The sequence below is a fragment of the Miscanthus floridulus genome, chromosome 3 (genome assembly GCF_019320115.1).
Source record: "Miscanthus floridulus cultivar M001 chromosome 3, ASM1932011v1, whole genome shotgun sequence".
NCBI classification, from domain to species: domain Eukaryota; kingdom Viridiplantae; phylum Streptophyta; class Magnoliopsida; order Poales; family Poaceae; genus Miscanthus; species Miscanthus floridulus.
Window position 1 is genome coordinate 66,469,128 of NC_089582.1, and position 23,032 is coordinate 66,492,159.

General features: G+C 41.5%; 1 protein-coding gene and 1 pseudogene across 1 annotated transcript; both read left to right on the top strand.

Annotated features, from left to right (window-relative positions):
• The first annotated feature begins 12,184 nt into the window (after nt 1–12,184).
• Nucleotides 12,185–12,814, top strand: LOC136543845 (auxin-responsive protein IAA1-like; annotated as a pseudogene).
• A 4,242-nt stretch (nt 12,815–17,056) lies between these two features.
• LOC136541758 (triacylglycerol lipase 1-like) lies at nt 17,057–22,754 on the top strand. The gene is made up of 9 exons (XM_066533838.1): nt 17,057–17,327; nt 18,553–18,663; nt 18,857–18,997; nt 19,285–19,395; nt 19,467–19,610; nt 19,691–19,731; nt 19,818–19,897; nt 21,850–21,945; nt 22,158–22,754. Exons 1-9 carry the CDS (start codon nt 17,136–17,138, stop codon nt 22,481–22,483), a joined length of 1,242 nt encoding a protein of 413 aa, XP_066389935.1. The 5' UTR covers nt 17,057–17,135; the 3' UTR covers nt 22,484–22,754.
• Nucleotides 22,755–23,032: the final 278 nt, after the last annotated feature.

Below are 23,032 nucleotides of genomic sequence, written 5' to 3' on the forward strand. Positions count from 1 at the left end.
CATGACTAGAGAAGGAAAAACTTGGAGCTCAAGGCAAGGCTAGATGAACTATCAAGCAAGTATAATGTGCTACAAGCAAACTATGTTCATCTAAAGTGCTCTCATGATGAAGTAGTAGAATCAAGCATCATGCTTGAGGTAGCTCATGAGGTTGTGATCACATCAGTAAAATTTTCTCAACCTCTTACACATTCACTCACTAGTACACCATCTCAATTAAATATTTCTTGAACTAATGAATATGCTCCTCAAGTAAGCCAATCTTCGATTGAGCTAAATCTCATAGAAAATATAGAGCTCAAAGAAGAGGTGGAAAGATTAAAGAAAGATGTATTCAGTTGAAGGGTAAGGAGAAAGCACAACCTTCTCAAGATAACCGTGATAACATGGTGAAGAAGCTTGAGAAGGATTCAAACCTTGCTTCCTCCAAAACCCAACAAAAGAATCACATCTCAAGCAAGGCCAACACAGCCAAGAGCAAGAAACATGGAAAAAGGTTATGCTATAGTTGTGGTTATATGGACATGAGTGGGCCATGTGTCCACATAAGAGTTGGGTCGGCAAGTGTGAAGTGGCCAAACAAAAGGCCTCAAACAAGTTGGCCAACCAAAAGAAAAGTGATGGACAAAGCGCTTGTCTCATGAGCAAGAAATTGGGGCATCCTACCAAGAAATGCCCAATGTACAAAGAGGCAAGAAAAGAAGCCCAAGTTGCAACAAGAAGATGCTATGGATGCAATGAGATGGGCTACAAGGTTGATAGATGTCCATACAAGCAAAACAACCATAGAGCAAACAAAGGCCGCATATGCTATACTTGTAGAAGAAAGGGGCATCTAAGCTATGAATGCCCAAATGGTAACGCTCCTAAGCCTGAACACATTTGTTTATAATGATATACTTAGGAAGACCACAAATGGAGTTAGCACTAGCAAGGTGATGTGTTCACCACAAACTAGTGCTAAAACCATTTGGGTGCCTAAGCACTTGTTGACTAACCCAAAAGGACCCAACAAGAGTTGGGTACCAAAGTGTGCTTAGGTTAATGATGTAGGTACTTGGTGATGAGATGAAGCCTTCGGGGTGGTTGAGCAAGCAAATTGATAATATTCACTCAATCTATCAATCAATTCTTATCATAATCTCTTATATGGTTGACCCGAAGATAATTTATGAATATATCATTTATTTCATCTTCACCATTGGTAACAAGTACCTAAATCTTATAGGATAGCCACTTTATTTGTTTTGTGTTCAATGACTCACAAATAGGCATATTTGTGAAAAATTGAAAGTGGCTAATTAGCTTTACTTGATAATTATCATGTTTGTCATATGATGTTTTTAATAGCTCTCTAGTAGAGCAATTCATTTGTTGAGATGCAGGTATACAATAAATAATAGAGCTAAATGAAGAATCACAAGCAGCGAATTAATTATTTCTGTCCTGCACCTATCGGACGTGTCTAGTATTACTATCAGACGTGTCTAGTATGGCTAGGGATAGAAAGAAAGTGTTTCTGTTCTGTGTATTTGGACGTGTCCGGTATACCTACCGGACGTGTCCGGTATTGTAGGAATCAGAACACTAATGGGATTACAACTGAGTCTTTGATCCATATATTTTTCATATATCCTTAATTTACTCAAAATCTTGTGATTTACCAAATCCTAATGCATTGTGAGCATCTCTTGAACTCAAGATTAAATATGGTAAATTATTTGGTTGTGGTTCAAAATAGAAAATTGACTCCCAAATTCTTAAGAGAATGAAGTGCTAGATGAAAGTCATTCAAATTACTTAAAGCACTTATTTAGGGGGAGCTCAGTTTCTATTTTCCACCTTGTGGACTAAAAAATTATCTAGCATTCTTTGTAGTCCTTTGGATGAAGAATTTATTTCGTATCTAGCATAATTATTTGGCAATTAAGGTCAACATAAAGATTATCATGCTATGTATCTTCTTGGTGGTATTCTTGTGGGCTCAAGGCAAAGGTATGTATTTATATACATGCATTGTAAGTGCATCTAAGGCCCTTTATATGTTAGAATGTGCATTTGTGTGACATAGGAGAGATATTTTTCAAAACCCATAACTAGCATGTGTAGGTAGTGTGAATTTGAAAAATTATTTGAACCTTGGTCTTTGTGACCTAGCCTTGTCATGTGATAATTATAGCTCTCCTTGGTTGTTTGATTGGCTAATTACATATGACATGGCTTTCTTAAGTCCACAATCTACTATGTCTCACAATCTCTCTCTCAAGTAATCAAAATCTGTATATGCCAAATATTTGGAAAAGAGAAGTGATACTCATGGCATTTGGATAAGAAAAGTGATTACACCTTATTTGGATCAAGGACATACATGTTTTTGGATCAAGAAATGATGAAGAAGGGGATTGGAATTAAGTGAATAAAATTTGGAACCAGAACAGCTAGACCGCAAATACCAGGACATGTCCGGTATGTCCTGTATGAGCGGGGCTATAAAAACTGGTCGGTACCCCTTCGGCCCTGATCCTCTATCTCTCTTTTCTCTCCTCCAAGCCGACGCCTGCCACCACTATGTTCCACTGTATTGGCGATCGAGTGATTCAACCGAGAAAAAGAAGAGAGGGAGATTGGATCGGAGGAGATTTGCATCAAGATCGAAGGCCCCGGGACTTGGATTTCCAATCGCAGTCTTCATTCACTCTCTCAAGGTACCCTAATCCCGGACCTCATCCGATCTAAGTGGTTATGGCATGATTTTGAAATCCCTTCGGTAGATATGCTACATTACCTGTCTAGAAGCAATGCCCAGAGTTTGGATTGGATTGGTTGAAGATTGAGCGAAGGACCCTGGTTAGGGTTGCTATCCGCTCATGCATACCGGACGTGTCCGGTATGGGATAGCAGAGCAGGCTTTGCTCCCTTGTTTCAATCTTCTCAGTAGTTGATTCAGGACTAAGTTTAATTGTCTATTGTGTTTTATGAACCTTGTGACCTAGTTTGGTTGAGGTGATTGCAAAGCATAAGATAATTACCCTTATTTCTATGTTTCTACTAAAATAAGCTATCATTTGGGCATGTATCTAAAATTCCTTGCAAATCTTTGGATACAGGACAACAACCATGAGTGGAAGATAGGAGCCCAAATCCAAGCATAGGCATGATCCAGCATTAGAGAAATACAAGAAGGCAAGATAGGAAATGCATCCCAGATTTAGTTAGCAGGAGCAGGGCAGCAATAGGGGACTCTCTAGGGCTACTAGGGGTGCTCCACAGTACAAAGAGGGAGACAACAGTTCTTCCTCTTACATAGATACGGAGGAGTATAGAGTGGAGCCCTAGTACCAGAAAGAGGAAGAGCACTGACAGAGGTTCAGATGGTGGCAGCTCAGATGATGAGCAAGAGATTGAGGAGGAGCAGCCAGTACCTCTAGCTCAGCACCAGCCAGGCTAGGGTATGCACTATGGATTACTTGAGATACATCCACCTAGTGTACCTTCTTATGTGTCCCAAGTTGACTATCATGGGAAAGGCATGACCAGAAGAGCCAGAGATGAGAGGAGAATTGATCCTAGGGGCTTGCCTAGGATTCAATTTGATCATCGATTTTAGATAGCCTTTCATATGGATTTCTACACCAGTGTGATCCTCACTAGGAACCCAGTTATTGTCAGGTCTCAGTGGATTGAACTGGCAATACGTCAGAGATTTGTAGAAGGCCTCCATTGATCATGCTATTTCTATTTGCCAGCATACAGGGGTGTTTGAGATTATGGAGTTCTAGCATGACTGGAACACTGAGGTGATCGCTCAATTCTATGCCACTCTATATGTTGAGGAGGATGTGAGGCATATGCACTTGATGCTTGAGGGCTAGTGGTACATTGTTGATTATGATGCTTTTGCAGCTCTACTTGGCTTCTCAGATGATGATCTTTAGAAAGATATGATCCACACAGAGCAGGTGTTGCCTCTAGAGCAGCTCGCCTACATGTATCCACCAGGAGGTGAGAGAGGAGCAATGGAGAAGGTTCTAGGTCTTCACCCTACCTATAGATACCTAGACAGGATGTTAGGAAGACCATTGATTGCAATGGTGGAGACAAGGGCAATATTGTAGATTATTCTAGGAACCTGCTCCATAGGATGGCACCTGATGCACTGACCTTTTAGCGTCTTTGACTTCATATGGTGCGAGATCAGGAGTGTCAGCGAGAGGCCCCTCAAGGGCTATGGTTTTGCTCCCTACATCATGCACATGATTGAGCAGGTCACAAGGCATACCTTTGAGTATGACAAGAAGCATAAAGTCCTGAAGATAGTTGTAGATCTACCTGAGATTGGTGTACCTCTAGCAGGAGCAGGAGGAGGAGCAGCACTAGAGGCAGATGCACTCACGGGTGGTGCAGCAGCAGGATGAGCTTTTCCTCTACCACATGCTCCTTCACATTCTTCTTCATGTCACTGTAGTCCTCCTTCTCCTATTCGCAAGATGTTCAGTGCTATCTTTGGGATGTGCAAGGACCTACAGACCTGTCAGCAGAAGGAGAGGGAGGCTAGGAGGAAGGACACTTGGACTCTAAAGTAGATTGCTTCTAGACTTGAGCTTGATCCTCCTAGGTCTCCACTATCAGATGAGGCAGCTAGTGAGCCTGAGACTGAGGAGCAGTAGTAGGGCAGGTACGATGTAGAGTTTGTTGAGTTCCTTCAGTGACAGCAACAGCAGCAACAGGCTCTAGAGCACCCTGACACTTTACCACTACTAGGCTCGGGTGCCTACTCACTCTCAGCCACGTCCCAATGCTGCAGACGAGTATGCTTTAGACTAGTGGAGTGACCTCATGGGTAGTTTCTATGACCCATCTAGTGCGGGTGGTTCTCGTCCAGCCGGTGCTACACACTCAGATGATGAGGATGCTGGTAGAGATGAAGATGATGAAGAGTGATGTCAGAGATCAGATACAGCTTGCAGCCCCTTTGTCCTAAGTATGTCATTGTTGGACCTTTGTGGTGGTAGATGACAAAGGGGGAGAGAGACTGATTAGAGCTTCAGGATAGTTTCATTTGCTTATCTTTGTACCTGAAGATATGTACTACAGGCTTGTAGTTTGCTTCATTGATGTATATCTTGAGTTTGAAATAATTGTATCATGTGAGAGATAAGACTTACTTATGTTTTATCTTTGTATCTCTTGAGACATGATCTTTATTTATATATCAGTGGCTTGTGGACTTGAGAAAATATGAAATGAGTGCTATGTGTGACATACATGTGTTGTATTTATTTTCATAAGGACTATGCATGCTAGAATGAAAGTATTTGATGTGATGCCTTTATATTTATTCTTGTGTGATATATCTTGTCATACGCATCATGGTTTTACTTTGTCACACACACATGCACCCCACGGATGCAATGATTTAGAGGGAGTCTCCTATATATTTTAGTATGTGCAATTGACATTTGAGATCATTTTGTGAATTCTAATCATAAGCACATATTAAGGGGGAGCCTCTCATAAATCATTGAACCCAAAAGCTTAAATGTTTATATTCTTTTGTAAGCTTTAATCAAGTTGTCATCAATCACCAAAAAGGGGAGATTGAAAGTGCATATAGCCCTTTAGTGGGTTTTGGATAATTGAATGACAACGTGATTAAAGGTCTAACCCGTTTGCTAAGTGTGAACAGGTAATAGATTATCTCACAGGTACTTAATGAAAGCTAAAATGATATGTTGTTGTATAAACAATCTAGTTCAAGCACAAGACAATAATGCAAATGGAATTCATGCAAAGGCTTAGTTATTGTGGGATTTCCATGTACTATGTGAAAGCAAGCTCGTAAGAATTAATTAATAAGATATGAGGGATTGAATATGGAATGGTCTTATATTTAAAGCTTGCTAAATTGAAATGAAAAAGATAACAATACAAATGAATGGATGATTCAACACAAGATGTGACTTGATGGCTTGAGATGGTGAAGATAGCAAGGAAAGGCTTCGAGGTACTAAGCAAGGGTGAAGGGCAAGCGACGGCTTGGCGGCTGAAGAACCTAGCTAGGGTGAAGAAGGAAGTACCTGCATTTAGTTGAGGTACTAATCAAGCTATGATGGTCATGTTAATATGAAGGATCAAATCACTATTGGAGTGTTTGATGGAAGTGACTTGATACATTTGGGATTATTCAAGAATTTGATGAATAGAATCAAGTCACGTGCTCAAGATGGCTATGCTCAAGTGAAAAAGATCAAAGTTGACATGTTGGCACCCTCACTTTATGAAGATTGGAATACACAGCTTCGGTTGAGCGAGATCAACTCAAAAGGTTTAAATTCATTATACTTTTAAATTTGAGTTAATAGGAATGTCGTACTATTAAGAGAGATGCATCATGTTGATAGATAATGTTTCATAAGTGTTCAAGCCAACCCATGTGAGTTTTGAGTGTTTGAGAGACAAAAGAGCTAATCTTTTTTTTGCTGATCTGGCAGTATTGAACCGGACATGTCCGGTATGTGCCCAGCAATGATAAAATTCTTGTTGTTCTCGGGTTGGTTCGTTGGGAGTTCCGACAATGGTCAGGAGTTCCGACGTGTCGCGCTTAACTGACTTAGATGGATCACTGTCCTAGTCATACCGAACGTGTCCGGTATGGACAACCAGAGGCCAATGACTAATTTTCAAATGCCTTGAGGGTCGAGAGTTTTGACGTGAGTCGGGAGTTCCGACGGTCGAAAGTTCCAACATGCATTGGGAGTTCCAACAACTCACAAACTTCAACTCAGTTATTTAGTTTTCAAATATGCTAAGGGTCGGGAGTTCTGACATGAGTCGGGAGTTCCGACTATCAGGAGTTCCGGCATTCATCGGGAGTTCCGACGCCTCACATTGACACTGTAACTTAGTTACCATTGGCGCAATGTAAGTCATGGCAACGGCTATAAACAGCTAGTTTTTTCAAGGGGGCTATAAATACCCCCAAGCCTCCACCTTTGGAGGCTGCTAATTCTGTTGATCCTCTAGCACATTTTTGAGCTTTGCCAACTCTCCCAACCCTCTCTTAGTGAGTGTTTGTTCAAATTTGCCAAATCAAATTGTGGGTTGAGTGAAATTCAAAAAGAGAGCAATCCAACCACTTGAGCACTTGTGCATATTGTCAATCTCGTGATTCGCATTTGTTACTCTTGGACTCTTCGGTCCTAAATGGTTAGACGTCCTGAGAGATTGTGGTGTGTCTTGGAAACTTTGTAACGGTCGATTCCGCCGCCTCGGAATCAACTAGTGGAAGGAGGAAAAGGAGTTGGAAAAGACTTCGGCTAGAGTGACCTTCGTGGTACTCTCTAGGGCTGACCTCCGCTGGGTTGCCCACAGCCCCCTCAATGGAGAGTAGGACTCAAACGAGTCTGAACTTCGGTAAAACAAATATCATGTCTCAATTCGTATTTCATTTGATATTTATGTTGCTCCAGCTCTTGTGCAGATTCTCTATGTATATTGTCATCTCTATAGGTGCCTGCAGTTTGGTTTTAAGATATAAATCGAAAGGAGCAAGTTTGAGGCTGATCTATAGAAATCGTGTATACCGGACACGTCCGGTATTCATACCGGACACGTTTGCCGTTGTCGCTCGAAGATTGGCCAACCCAGCTATTTGTCTATCAGGGATTGGTTGACGGCTCCGGTCCCAGCAGCAGTGGCGCCTAAAAATCTATCTTTTGCTGGGCCTGTTGGGCACGTGCGTGGGGTGTGGTGGTGTGCGATGCGAACTAGCCTCACGCCACTGCCAGCGTAGTCCCATAGGTAACAGGCAGCGGAGGGCCCGCTGCTCAGTGTCACTTGGCGCCTGGGGGTTGCTCCTCCGCCGCGATGCAAACCAGACGCGGCGTGGAGTAAAGACGTCGCACGCCCCTCGGTCCCCTGTCGTCCTGCCGACAGGACTGAATATTATTTGATCTCTGTTCTAACTTTGTGTTGCAGGGTTGTAACTTCTAGATATATTCTTTATACCTTGTTTACTCTGTGGCTAACTTGTGAGGGGTGGTATTACTTTTAATTTGGAGTTTCCATTTTGAAGACTCTCTTTTCTAATTGTTTCCGCATTTAAAGGTGTTAATTTTCAGAAACATCTATTCACCCCCTCTAGGCGGCATCATATGTCCTTTCAGACAGCAAGAGAAAAATTTTGAGAAGCAAAAAAAAAACCTTTGGACAGATCAGACCAACTAGAGGTGGAAGCGAGGGTACCTGTCAAGATCGAAAGATGGCCGAGCTCGCCGAAGCCGCCACCTCCTCCGTCTTGGTCTTGGTGCTTCACAGCACCGTTGCCGTCATCGTCGTGGCCCCGCACGCTAGATCTAGTAGGCACTGCTTCTGGGGGGCGAGTCGACGTGCATCCGTTGCGTCCTTGGTCGGAGCGCCGCCTCCGCTCCCGTTATGCCTGCCACCGAGCCTGAGGGGGGCCCTCCTAGCAAGCGGTGGCGTCGGCTCCTCGTGGCAGGCAGTGGCGACGACGATGACCCAGAGCCGGCGAGCAGCCGCCGCCGTTGGGTTCTACGTAGGCGACCTTCCTCTTCTGCCGCCACCGCTATTTGTGCTGAGAGATCTTAGCTTCACCAGTGTTAAAAAGTGTGAGGGCGAGAGAGATAGGAGAGGAGATATGGCAGTCTACCTTGCTGGGCCACTGCGCCGTCCGCCCGCACCGCCCGGGGAGGAAAACGAATGGAAAAGCGAGGACAGGGAGAGACCGGGCGGCTCACCTGTCGCAGTCGGCAGGACGACAGGGGACTGGGGAGACGGAACCGAGGGGCGTGCGGCGTCTTTACTCCACGCCGCGTCTGGTTTGCATCACGGCGGAGGAGCAGCCCCCAGGCGCCAAGTGACACTGAGCAGCGGGCCCTCCGCTGCCTGCTACCTGTGGGACTACGCTGGCAGTGGCGTGAGGCTGGTCCGCATCGCACACCACCGCACCCCGCGCACGTGCCCAACAGGCCCAGCAAAAGACAGAATTTTCAGGCGCCGCTGCTGCTGGAACCGGAGCCGTCAACCAATCCCTGATAAACAATGAGCTGGGCTGGCCAATCTCCGAGCGACAACGGCAAAGGTGCGCAGGCCCTCTGACCGGCACCGCAGAGACTCCTGTAGCGCTGGTGGCCACGCTGAGGCCGGGCCACCGCTGGATCCAAATCCAACTGCCAACATTCTTTTCGATGACGCGGCCACGCTGAGGCCGGGCCGGCTCCTGCTGTTCTCTTGTTTTTAAATATGTTTATTTTTATTTAATGAACATTACGAGTAATCTCCATCAGCTAGCACGAGAAATTTAACCATGTCCTGTTCCTGTCTGTGTGTGACCTCGATAGAGTAATATACCATAATATATAGTCATATATACACAACAAGAATATCCCTACAAATAAAGTATTGTACGACTATTACATACAAGTATGTCATGTGTATTGCTAGCAGCTAGATCGTGACGATATGTATAGTACGTATGTAAACGCTACCTAGCGCTGCTAAAAGCGCCCAAAAATATGCCCAATTTCAATCCTCAGTATGACCTAGAGGTGTTCCGTTGCTTAATAGGCCTCATTTCAGTGACAAACTATATATGCAGGTGAGGTCATATATAGCTTTTGTTCTCATTCATATCGTACAACATATATCAGTTTCTTGCAGTGATCAGGCAACATAGGACTGCATGTCTGCATCAATATATCATGGTTTCCTAAGTGTTCTGAGTTTATGTTTTTAGAACTTCCATCGCACTCCCTATTTTTTGTTTGTTATTAAATTTTTAGCCATATTCATTATGGTAGCCTCAGATATTTAAGCTGCTTCTCATATTGCTTACATCAATTGTCTGACAGTGAGCTTGACTTTGAGATCGAACCTGAATGAATGTCTCATTTAGTTAGGTATAGGTTACTTGGATGCATCTTACAAAGTTTAATAGATTCATGGTCTATTTTTATTTTTTTGGGGTGCAGTTCCATTTTATTGTTTTTGTATTTTTTATGCTCCTATAAGAAAACTTACAAGATTCAGTTGCTTTATAGTTGGCTGCTTCCAGCACCTATTATTGTACATGTTAGTCTGTCTACCATAACTCTGAGTGCCTTTCACATTGAACTTCTGATGTGCAGGTATAGGTATATGTGCATTGGATGAATGATTACATTCTATGAACTTGTGATTCACATGTGCTCTATGCTCAGCACACCAATGCTTTTTGTACACTAGGATAAGACTTATTACAAAGAGACGAAATAAGCAGGTATAGTGAACTCAACTCCAGACCCACTTACCATGGTCCTTAGATTTCAATATGACATTTTTAGATTATATGTGCCTTCTCTATTTATCATATGGAATATCTGCTGGTTTTGAAAATAACATTTTGCATTTTGGTTTATTCTAATTTCATATCAAAGGTTGTTTTGCATTTCAGTTTATTGTAATTTTACGCCTATCACTTTAATTGGACACCATGTATACTATATGACTCCCATACATTTCTTTCTTTAATTAAACACTATTTTATTTTCGCACTTACTTTAAGGTTTAAGGTCCCATCGATCATCTTCCTGGTAGTTTTTGTGCTGCAATCTGCATGTCGTTGCTCAAAATACCAATTAAGTCCACCTTTACAGTGGTATAGGAAGTTAATCTAAGTGATTTTTTGTTTCCATGCAGCCTTGTGATCTGATTTCTTCGACTCAAGATTCCTAAAATTTCATGTTCATTTTCTTCAACTCGGCTTCCAAAACTTAGAGATTTATGACATTCCACAGTAAGTGAATTGTACAGTCATGACAGTTGCAGTTTGCCAATGGTACCTACATTGCCACCGCTACAAATAAATAGATTGTATAATACACTTGATTATATATTTTGTTTTCCTGATATATAAAACAATAAACTTGGCTTCAATGTATAATAGTTACTTAAAAAGGCTCTTGAAATTAGTTACCCTACTGTCTATGGTCACTTTTGTGACTACCTGCTTATGATTGGCTATAACGCTTGGCATGTAATTCAAAACATCAGATTTATTGTGCTACCTAAGCTGAATCTCTGCTATTACACATTGATTACAGGTTAATCTTAATTACTGATTGATCGTGACATTCTCCTTGATTGAATATTGTCTGTCATATGATAGAGGAATCATGGCAAAATAGGAAAGTAAAAAATTATTGTGCTATCCATATACACATTGCATGTTTGCATGCACCAGCATACATGGCAACGAGCAAAAGGAAAGAGAATTAACACAGAAGAAAAGAGAATTAAGACAAAAGGAAAGAGAGAGACTGCTATCAATCCTCTGCTATAAATTTTGTGGCCTCGCCATAGCGCCCACCCTCGCCAACTGAGCTCGCCCTCGCTCGCACCGACCTTCGCCCTCGCGCCCTCCCTCGTGCACCGGCTGTGCTTCGTCATAGCATGCCGCCATCGCCTTTGCCGTCTTGTTGTGCCCTCGAGGAGGATTGCGGACTGCATAAAAATACTTTCTGCTCATCCAAGCGGTGAACGCATCCAGGTGACCACCACCATCCCTTTTTCTACTCTTTATTTACTTTCCTGTGCATCGGCACAAGCAAGGCAACAAGGAAAATGATTATTTTCAATACTTGCTAATTGGAAGAGTGAAAAAATACTCAAAACCGAACTGAACTGTTGCTATGCCAAACCGAAATGAACTGCTGCTATATAGCTACACATATATGAGCTGAAACACATGCATATATTTTTAAGGCAATTTTTGCCTGTGGGACATCGCGAAAACAACAAATTGGCTGCAACACACCGCCAACACTTGCTTTTGCTGAGTACCATTATGAAATCGCAAATGTTTGCCAGTGGACACCGCCTCCATTAAAATAAGAAAAACAGCAATCGGGAGAGAGAAAGCACAGTAAAGAGACGTTTTTACCCCTACCGGCCTGAGTCCTATCATTTAGGTGGTCCGGTTGGACCAGCTCGGCTCGGCCCCGGTCGTCTTCTTCCTTCCCCCGTTCTCGTTCTTCCTGTCCCCGTTATCATTTAGGTGGTTCGGCTTGGACCAGCTCGGCTCGCTGCCTTTTCCTTTTCCTTCCCCTTCCTCGCCCTCCAGCCTCGCTCTCCCACACGAAGACGAGGAAGCCGCCGAGCGCGGAGCCCAGCACGTCGCCGTCGCCCCATGTCGGAGGAGATGGAGCGGAGCTCCACCGAGTCCTCCGCAGCCTCCGAGCTCGACTTCGAGGACACCGCGCTCACCCTCACCCTCCGCCTCCGCCTCCCAGGCTCCGCCCCCGCCCCCGCTGTCGTCGCCTCCTTGTCCTCGTCCTCCTCCTCCACCTTCCCCGACGCCGACCGCAAAGCGCGCCTCCTCCGACGCCGACCCCGACCGCTCCTCCCCGCTCGCTGCGTCCTCCGACGCTGCACCAGCACCCAAGTACGCCGCCTTCCCCGGCCGATGAACACAGGCCTTTCCTTTTTATTTTCTCCCACGGGAACTGCGTAGCGGTTGCTTTGGCCTATGACTATGACTATGAGATGGAGTGGAGTTTGATGTTGGTTCCTTGCTTCCTCCTGTGTTTTGGTGGGCAGGGCGCGGGTGGTGGGGTGGCCGCCGGTGAGGTCGTACCGCAAGAACGCGCTCGCCGACGTCGCGGGCTCTAGCAAGGCCAACCAGGCCGCCAAGTTCCTCAAGGTGGCCGTCGACGGCGCGCCCTACCTGTGGAAGGTGGACCTCCAGGCGTATGCCGGCTACGACCAGCTCCTCCGCGCGCTCCAGGACAAGTTCTTCTCCCACTTCACCATCAGTTAGTTCTCCCACAAACGAAAGGGTACTCCATATCTTGATAGGGATGAAAATATTGGAAGCCCAAGCGACTGTGCCATAATAGAGAATGCAAAGATGACTGATCAAGTGTCCACAAAAAAGAGAAAGCATTATGAGGAGGCCGAATGCTTAGTAGTTCAAACGGGCACCCCTCAACACATACAAACTTAGAATAAATCCCCACAAGTCTATGCCAACCAAGACCCTGATGAGTTTTGGGCATTTGAGACCATAAAAGACATGTCAATGAACAAGGAAGAGATGACTGAGTTATTGTGTGATTATGTCATGGCAATTCAGGATGAAGCGACGTTGAAGAAAGCTACATGCTTATTTTAATTACTTTATTTACTAATAATAGTGTGCTATCTTATATGACGAAAACCATCGTATGTGTCTAATGCTTTGCAGAAATCCTTGGGTTAAAGGTTTTCATCCCTCCATGATTGCCCTAAGTGTCAAGGAACTATAAGAGTTGTTAATGAACAATCGAGACATCTCTGAGAATTGTTTCAACTTAGGTGTCCATTTTCAGGTAGCTCGAGAGTACAATACAATAAAAAAAATACAATAGTATTATGAAGCATCACATGGACCTAAGATTCTATGTAAGCATATTTTTAAAATTCTTATCGTGCTATATTATATTGTCTTATTTGTTGTTCTCCTAATTGTATAAAGTAGGCCAAGTTATACTAATCCTGACTTTCGATATCCTTCTCTTTCAGAAAATGTGTGCTTTAACAAAAATGCCAGAATACCGTAAAAAATACACTAAGAAATAAATGGCTGCTGCGATTGGTTTATGTGAGGATATGGAATACAACTTAGCACAATGTAGATATGTAAGTCGCTTGCTCCTGCTTTTATTACTTGTTTCCTATATACTATTCTAAACGCTACCATTTTACAGTTTATTTTGCCATGGCTGCATGTTCGAAAGTATATGCTTTATGTTTTCGATCAGAAGGAGAAGATGTTTATCATGATTGATCCTAGACCTATTAAAGACTGGTGTAAAGACACACTAGCACTGATGTATGTTAGATACACTCCTGGATTTACCTTGCAGTACACAGATGCAGTAAATGTACATATTCCTGGATGGAATGAGGATGTCTTCAAATGGAAATTCAGACGGGAAGGAAATATTGCAGATGACATAGATGGGTAACTAATATAGAGTCACTATAGCTTGCAATAATAATACATACGATTTAACTATTTCTATATATCGCTGATCGTGAATCTTGTCACAGACACTTAAGTGAATATCTTATTCTACAGTATATGTCTGCGTGGAATAGATCAAAAGCCACACATATTTATACGGTGAGTATAACACTTTGTTTTAAGTTTTTGTGGAAGATTTTTCAAGAGACGCAGTATTAACCATGCGACAGGCACTAATATTGACATATATACTCGAGTCCATGTACAGGATGGTACGGAGATGCGACGGAACTTATTCGTTGATTTATTGGCGCACGAAAGAAATGGATATCGGAGATTTCTTCCTGCCGATATAAAATATTATCTTAGGCGCATCACGGAAAGGTCTATAAAATAGAGTTTGTAAGCATGTGACGCCGCGCTCTCCGTGATTGTTAATTTCACAAACTTTGCTTTTTGGATTAACTATAACTTTAACGTTGGTATTTAATTTTATAGTATTGTTATCTTATCGTGCGATCCATGTGTTTTTAGTATAAAAGTTTAGTTGTCCCGTAGCAACGCACGAGCACACTACCTAGTATAGTATATTATAAAAATTTTAAGACAACTTAAAAGAATACTTCAATGACGTATGTACCCATAGAATTATTTCAATTAAGGGTTTTCTCCTTAAATCATTGTTTCCTTTTTAACAAACTTTACCAAATTTAGGCATAGTCATTATATAGAATGCTCTATATTTAATATAAATTTTAGAAGTCACAATGCACTGTATTTCAGGACGTATGTGTCACTTATGTCTATATGAACTCTCAAATTATATTTCTGTCTCACTCATCGTGACTTCCAACTCATGCAACCTCACCGTATCATCAGGTGACTGTTTCCTCGGACAAAATATCCTATGACACTATGCACTATTTCCTCTCAAACATTCAATGGATTATCCAAAGGTTTCTGACCAACTGATCTACCGTATATTTTTTCAATTTTTTTTTGGATCTTGGACGCTCTTCCTTCATTTTATTTCTTAGCATCCATAGAACCAACGTAAACATGTTTACCATATCTTATCATGCATTATGGTTTTTTTAATGAATGAAGAATTATATTAAATCATAGTTGAGTACATCATCACGTTACAAGCACTCCGGAATACACTATGTATATCCAGAAACTGATCAACTAAATTATACACACGCTTTGTATAGCTCTAATCTCAACTCTAAACCTGTATAACAATTCATATGGATGACCGCACAGGTAAACACTTGGCAAAAGACCTAAGAACAGATGCCCAACGAACGATGACCAACATTCCTGCAGGCGAAGTGGAGAAACTTCTTTCTTATGTCTTTCTTCTTTCTGTCACCGAAGAATAAGGAAGACTGGTCTGAAAATTATTCTCCCTGGTCCTTCATCGTGTCCGATATAATCACAACAAAACAGAGAAGAGACCAGAAGACTGATCTGAAAATTATTCTCCCTGATCCTTCATCGTGGTATGGTCTAACCACAACAAAACAAAGAAGAGACCGGGGAAAATTATTTCATGGTGGCGACGTCATCTCCACCTTGATGTCACCGTCCGGAAAGCCAAGTCTCCATGTCGTCAAGCTAAGGAAATTAAAGTTGTTGACGCCGTTGTCGCCCTCATCTTCCATAGAGCCACCATGGAGAAAATGAATCCAACCTGCCCCTCGCCGTTGCCAGGGAGGAGGAGGAGGAGATAAATCTCCATTACCAAGAAACTTGACATGGAGAGACCATAATCCTAAAAAAAACTCGATCTACTAGAAAAACATATTAAAAACGATGGATCCCCACTCTCTTTGCCCTCCCTGCGAGATGCCAGAGGGTAAGGGAGGGGGACTAGCGGGGCGGCAGCGATGGTGGCGCTCGCTAGGGTGAGAGAGTTGCGAGTCTATCCTGGGCTATCATGCATTAAGGTTATGTTGTTTGTGTATGCCATTTCAACCACTAAAATCGTAATGAAATGGCATAAGAATCAGTGTTGGTTGTATAATATCTTTCAAAGATCAAATAAATATAAGTCGCTTTGACTTTTTTTTTATTAATCAATTTTGCTATGTATCTAGACATAATATTATAGCTAGAAAATTAAATTTGGAATGGAAGGAATACTTTATGAAGAATTTAATAAAATTAAATTTGATCTGATGTTAATGTTGAAGGCAATTAAAACTATTTGACTTAGGATATAAGTAAAGTGAATTGTAATTTGAAATGCAGGAGCATCGTGAACACACATAGTTGAAGTTATGGTTGTAGTGACTGTGTATTCCCTATGTCCTATAATATAGTCTATTGTAGAGATTTTAGGACAGATTGAGAGTGAACATAAAAGAAAACATTTACCCCACTGTGTTTTCTAATTAGACGCGACAATCAGCATCAGTAATAATCATTGATTAATAAATGGCAAGTAGCAATATAATAACTATTAAATTTATACAGCTATTTAATGCAAAATTGTTTTATCTCTCTTAAATCTCTTGTATGTTGTGTATAGTTTTTTGAATACTTGAATGTGCTATATTACATGACCGAGGAAGTAAGAAGAGACCGTTTTTATCTTTCCTTTTTTCTATATTTCGGGTGCCTGAATTTTAAGGTGATTTGAGATAACACTCTTATACAACCAATTAGTACAAGTAATTCTTATTTTTGTAATTTGTTATTTGTCTTTACATCATAATATATCAAAATTTTGTCCTTCTCTAACTATAGAAATAATTGTAAATTGTTAATCTTCTTTATGCTAACACAATCAGATTTTGTCAGGGTTTGTGATTTTGTCTAACAATTTTTTATTCTCATATTCGAAAACTACAGATTATGCCTACATAAGTTGTAATGAATTAAAACTGAGTATAAAATATATACAATAATCGTCGTCTAATCATAATCAAGCACATGAACTTTAGCAAGTTCTTTTAAAAAAAATAAACCAGAAATCAATGAAGTCACTATTCAACCGGAGCCGCACCCAACGGAGGTTACGGGCTATATCCGGTATCCATCCGGTTGCGTTGCGTCTGGTCGGACGGGAATAAATCCGAATCCCCCCGCTCTTGTTCAGAGGGGAGTAAAGCAAACAGCGGCGGACATGGTGGGCCCAGGAGGAGCGCTCGCCGCGGCCCCGCGCCTCCTCGTGCTCGTGTTCCTCTGCTTCCTCGCCGGTGGAGCCCGCCCATCTCCGGCCACAGACGCACTGCGCCGCGTCTCCCCGCACGCGGCCGCCGGCGGCCTCTGCCAGCAGCTGCTTCTGCCGCAGGGCTACCCGTGCACCGAGCACACCGTACGTACGCCATTCCCGCTGCCTGTTCTTGATCTTCTTCTCTCTTGCAGCCGAGAATTAATTCTTTGTTACTTTGTGCTCTATTGTTCGGGACCGAATTGTTAGCATCGCAACCAGGATCGGTTGGTTTGGGTTTGGTATGATATGACCAGCTTACTAGATTGATTGCATTAAGTTAAGGCATTGAGTTGATTTTTTGTCTCTATATCGTTGAGCGCCCAACCAAAGGAGGGACGGGAATGGTGTTCCAGTAGCCATCGCCCGTCTGGAAATCTTGTTCTTGTATCTATCGCTGAATAATGAGCTGTATCTATCGCTGAATAATGAGCCCAACCAGACGCGGGGAGGGAAGACTGGAAGAGTCAATATTGTTCCAGTTCCAATCGGAGTTGCCGTAAAACCAATGGACTCTGTGTCTCAGGCCCCTTTCCGAGAAGTGGAAAGCAAAGCCAACATGTAATGGCCTGTCTCAATTGGATAAGAGGCTTCCATTAGTAATTTCTCTACAGTCTACGGCTCTAGGTTAATCAGAGCAAAGTGGCTTCTATCCTTGCTTTCTACTCCAAGCAAAGGAGAAACTTTCTGACAGACACAGACTTTGCTTATACTTCATTACTTCTGTAATTTTAGTGTTGAGGCCCAGTCCCAAAGAACATAAGGCTTGTCACGGCACCACTATGTGCATGTGAACTGTGAACCGTGAACTAAACGTTTATCAAATTCATCTCCTATGAGCATGCCAAAATGCCTTCTTTTAGTTCTCCGGTGTGTCAAATACCTTTGATGGTTTTCTGTTGCTTATTGCTTTAACCTTTATCACAAGCTGTGTGCCCCTGCCAACTAAAGGGTTCATTACTAATAGTCATGTTAAACCATAAAGTGAACCCATTGGAATTGCTAAACATCTGTTGCTATCACGCAATGTTTTTTTTTTCTGATCTTGAACTGCAAACCCATTCTGGCAATTTGTTTTTCAAGGGGAAAAGGACTCACATATAAGCTTGTAACTGATCAGAAATAATAAATTGTTATTGAACTTAGCTTATTTTTCTTCGACGAAATTGGTCTGGAACCTTAATATTTCCAAACATCTTCTTGCATTTTTCCTTTTTCTGTCTAAGTTCATAAAGTAACAAGTATGAGCTGTAACTGAAAATTATTTGTTACTACTTTTGTTGTCTTTTCTGCTCTTTTTCATAGGGATCTTAGCATACCTTTGTTGCAGGTTCAAACGGATGATGGCTTCCTTTTGTCTCTTCAGCATATTCCACATGGCAAAAATGGAATAGCAGATAATGCTGGACCTCCAGTTTTTCTTCAGCACGGTCTTTTTCAGGTTTTTCCTTAGAACTATATGCATGTTTTTTACTTAGACCTTCTCATATCAAGATTGTGGTAACTTTGATATTTCTGGATGTTTTTTTTTGGGGATAATGGACTTCATAGCTCCATTTACATTAATAGATTACCTTTTTTCCCTGGCATCATTTCATTCTTCAATTGCGTTACTTTATTCAAATCCTGCACAGGGTGGAGATACATGGTTCATAAACTCCAATGAACAATCACTTGGATATATCCTTGCTGATAATGGTTTTGATGTTTGGATTGGAAATGTCCGTGGCACACGTTGGAGTAAAGGCCACTCTACTCTCTCTGTTCATGATAAGGTAAATGAATCCCATAGGAAGTTACACTGTAAAAATCTCCATAAACAAAAAACTATGAGATATCCACAATAAGTCTTCTGTCATTTCCACTCCCTGAATTGCATTGCTTGCAAAAATGTGATTGGAAGATTGAAGCCATTAAAGAAAAACAGATCTGCTTGTTATAACTTTGATGAGATTGTATAGAGTGCCTGCCTTTTGTGATTTAAGCAGCAAATGAAGTGTTTTCTAGCTGTGATCCTATGGTTTATTGTTGATTTAACTGAATCCTGTGGTAACTTTTGCAGCTTTTTTGGGAATGGAGTTGGCAAGACCTTGCTGAATACGATGTTTTGGCAATGTTAAGCTATGTACATACAATTACACAGTCCAAAATTTCATATGTGGGGCATTCACAGGTAGCCTGTTGCTGGTTTTGATTGAGTCAAAACCTTGCCATTGTATTACTAACGAGTATATGGCTTTGTAGGGAACTATCATGGGTCTGGCTGCATTTACAATGCCCGAAATAGTAAAAATGATAAGCTCTGCTGTGCTTCTTTGTCCCATTTCTTACCTTGATCACGTCAGTGCTAGTTTTGTTCTTAGAGCAGTTGCCATGCATCTTGACCAGGTAATATAACATGCCTAAACAAATCCACCAAATAAATGTCAATAACTTCTGAATCAATGTATGGTGTCCTTTTGCCATAGATGCTTGTTGCTATGGGCATCCATCAGTTGAACTTCCGGAGGTATGACCATATGACACTTATTTGCCTGACTTTCCTTTTTTTCCCTTGGGTGTGATTATAATAGTTTTAAGTTACTCGTTGAGCAGCGATATGGGTGTCCAGATTTTAGATTCGCTGTGTGATGATGAACATTTGGACTGCAACGATCTGTTATCTTCAATAACAGGTATGCAATGCCACAGAAATTTCTTTTTTTTTTACTTTCTGTATTTTCCATAAAAGAAAAATGAGATGTCCAAGCATGTTCTTTTGTTCTACCTAGTTGTGTTGGTGTTGACTGAGTTCATGTGTTTGCGTGTGTGTGTGTTGGGTGGGGTGGGGGATTGTTTGTGTTCTCATACCCTTTTTGCTTCTTAATACAAAGATACATAGCTCTCCTGTGTGTTTGAGAAAAAAAGATGAGATGTCCATGGTTCAAATCTGAGTTTCAAGTGAACTCTGAATTTTGTATTGATCGAGGGACCTGCTATCTATGTTTAAATAACTATGCACACTACAATGTTAACCAATAAATCAGGAAACTAGAACATCATATGCTAGAGGTACAGTAAAAGGAACAAAAAAATATTAGCATAACCTGTCTGTGAATTATATCATTCTATCAAAGACACCATTATGATGTTTTGCAGCATCACATAAATTCCAATAATTTTTATGGCATTCATAGCTATACTTGTTACCATTCCTGTTTCCATAGTAATGTATCTGCGTTTAGTGGAAACATCATTATAAGTTTTTAGAGGCTTGCTGAAGGGGTGATGCAAACAAGGAAAGTGCTTGATAACCTCTGTAATAGAGGTATATGCTGTACTGCAATGAATGAGGAGTGAACCCTGAATTCTGCCAATTTGCTCTGCTTTATGATCCATGCTTAAATGGTACACTACTTTATACTCCTATTTCAGAAGATGGGCTGCATGTGTAAAGTGTTTCCCAACCCATACATTTGCAGCTGCACTGGTATGTAGGTACATGCATGAATGCATGATGAATGGGTGATTCTGAACTTGACCAGTCTCTGTGTTTTGTTGATGGCAAATGCACAAAACCACAAACATCCTTTCACCTTAGCTTCACCTTTTGATAAATTCTACATGTGTAGTTGCATAAAAGTTGTGTCCAGATCATCCAGGCAGTTCAAAGGCACTATAGACTTTAGCCTATGGTCTTTCAACTTGGTTAAACTGCATCTTCCTGTTTTCTCCCTAAAATGTTATCTTAATGTCCCCTCAAACTTTCACCTCTAGTTAGTAGTTACTTGTCATGGAGCCATGCAACTTTACATACTGCATAAGAAGCAAATAATCTACTTCATATACACATGAGATGTGATACATCATACAATTTAAAGCTTGTACAATTGTGTGGTCTGTGCGGTAAAGTTGAAGTACTTCAGCATAGTGTGAGCTTGTCAGGCACACTTCTTGTTGTATTTTAGACTTTGCACACAAAGAACAACCAAGCGTACTTTGAAGGCTGGTGGGAGAGAAGGAGCAATATGTTTCCTTTCTTAGGAAGCGGGGTTGTGCTTTAAGCAGCTGGCAGCATTTTTGCTGAACAGCTACTATGCATGTGGACCTTGCTAAAAGGTATATGACATTTCACGGCAAGTAGCTAGTTTACTGAGCAAAATATAGAATTAATTTCCTAGTAAGCTTACTCTTCAGTATGATAGAACAAATGACTAATTTTGGATAGTTTGCTTAGGTTGCACCATAACTCGGCCACATACTTTCATGATTTCATATGAAAACTTCTCTTGATTTTGGTCCAAATATCAAATAGATATTTCTACAAACGATAAGCTCCTGGCCATATTAGGAATCTGGAAATGCTGTTCGAGTTGTATGGCACAATAGATGAAAATTTACTTTTCTTTTTCAGCATTTGTTTGATGGTGTCACACAGATTAACTTCTCAAAAAAAAAAGTCAACCGTCTATTTCAAATTGTCAATGTTTCTCTATTGAAAAGCTACTACAATATTATTGGCCATGCAAAAGCCCAAATTGATCACATCAGATAGATAAATGATGAATTAATAGATGAGAACATTTTCATGTCCTAGCTAATGTGCTGTGGTTAGTATAGTATATATAATTTACACCCTTTCTTCCAGGTCAAAACTGTTGTTTCAATTCATCTCGGATTGACTATTATTTGGAGTATGAACCCCACCCGTCATCAACAAAAAATTTGCGGCATCTTTTCCAGAGTATGTTTTCTCTCTAATTCTTAATCTTGTTTACACATATGATCTTGGAATATTATTTCAAAATTTTCGGTCAAGGTCACAACACAATGTCCTGTGTATTAGTAGCTCAATATTCTTGCTTTTTGTGGCCAACCGTTTCTCCTGAAAGCTTATTTGCCACATGGCTTATGTAGACATTCTATCCGAAATGATTTTGTTGCTCCATCATGCAGTGATCAGGAAAGGCAGTTTCGCAAAGTATGACTACGGATGGTGGGGAAACCTAAGGCGCTACGGCCACCTACATCCTCCCTCATTCGATCTAAGCAGCATACCGGAATCACTGCCAATATGGATGGGGTATGGAGGCCTCGATGCACTGGCTGACGTAACAGATGTTGAGCGCACCATCAAAGAGTTGAGATCCACGCCAGAGCTGCTGTACATTGGTGACTATGGCCACATTGATTTCATCATGAGCGTGAAAGCAAAGGAAGATGTTTATGTTGACTTAATGAGGTTTCTCAGGGCCCAGCAGGGAATGCACAGTAGCTATTAGGACGCATCGTACGCCTTTAATTGAATGTTTAATATACTATGATGACAGTAAGACTATGTAAATACGTACATAGGTATTGGCCGGCGACAAGCCCAAACAGGTCAACTGCATTTGCCTGTGTGTGGTGTGTGGATTGTTCTCCATTTGATGTACTGCTTTCTGAGTACAGTACATGTACATATGTATGACGAAAATGTAGCACAAGCAATTTGGCTTATTTCGTGCCAATTGCGTGCTTGTATATAAGATTGTTGCAGGACCTGGACCTCTATATTCATTGGCTCTTTTCTTGAAAGATTGCATTACATTGATGATCTTCATTTCAAGGTGGACGTTTGATAACCTAGCCGTAGAAGCACGGAAAGTTCTGCGTCTCCTGCTCAGCTCCTGCACTGCACCGCAATCGTCACGCTCCTGCACCACAATGCTCTTTGGGTCGTTTGGAGTGATGCAGTGACTCGTTTGTTATTTGGCGGCGAACGAGTGTAATGGTTCACTGATTTATTAAACGCTGTTAATTGTGGGTTACCAAGAAACAGCGTTTAATGA

Coding starts and splice junctions, on each gene's coding strand:
- LOC136541758 (XM_066533838.1), top strand. CDS start 17,136: ATGGTGGGCCCAGGAGGAGCGCTCGCCGCGGCCCCGCGCCTCCTCGTG. Junction 17,328..18,552: donor ACCCGTGCACCGAGCACACC/GTACGTACGCCA, acceptor CCTTTGTTGCAG/GTTCAAACGGATGATGGCTT. Junction 19,898..21,849: donor TCTGTTATCTTCAATAACAG/GTATGCAATGCC, acceptor CCTTTCTTCCAG/GTCAAAACTGTTGTTTCAAT.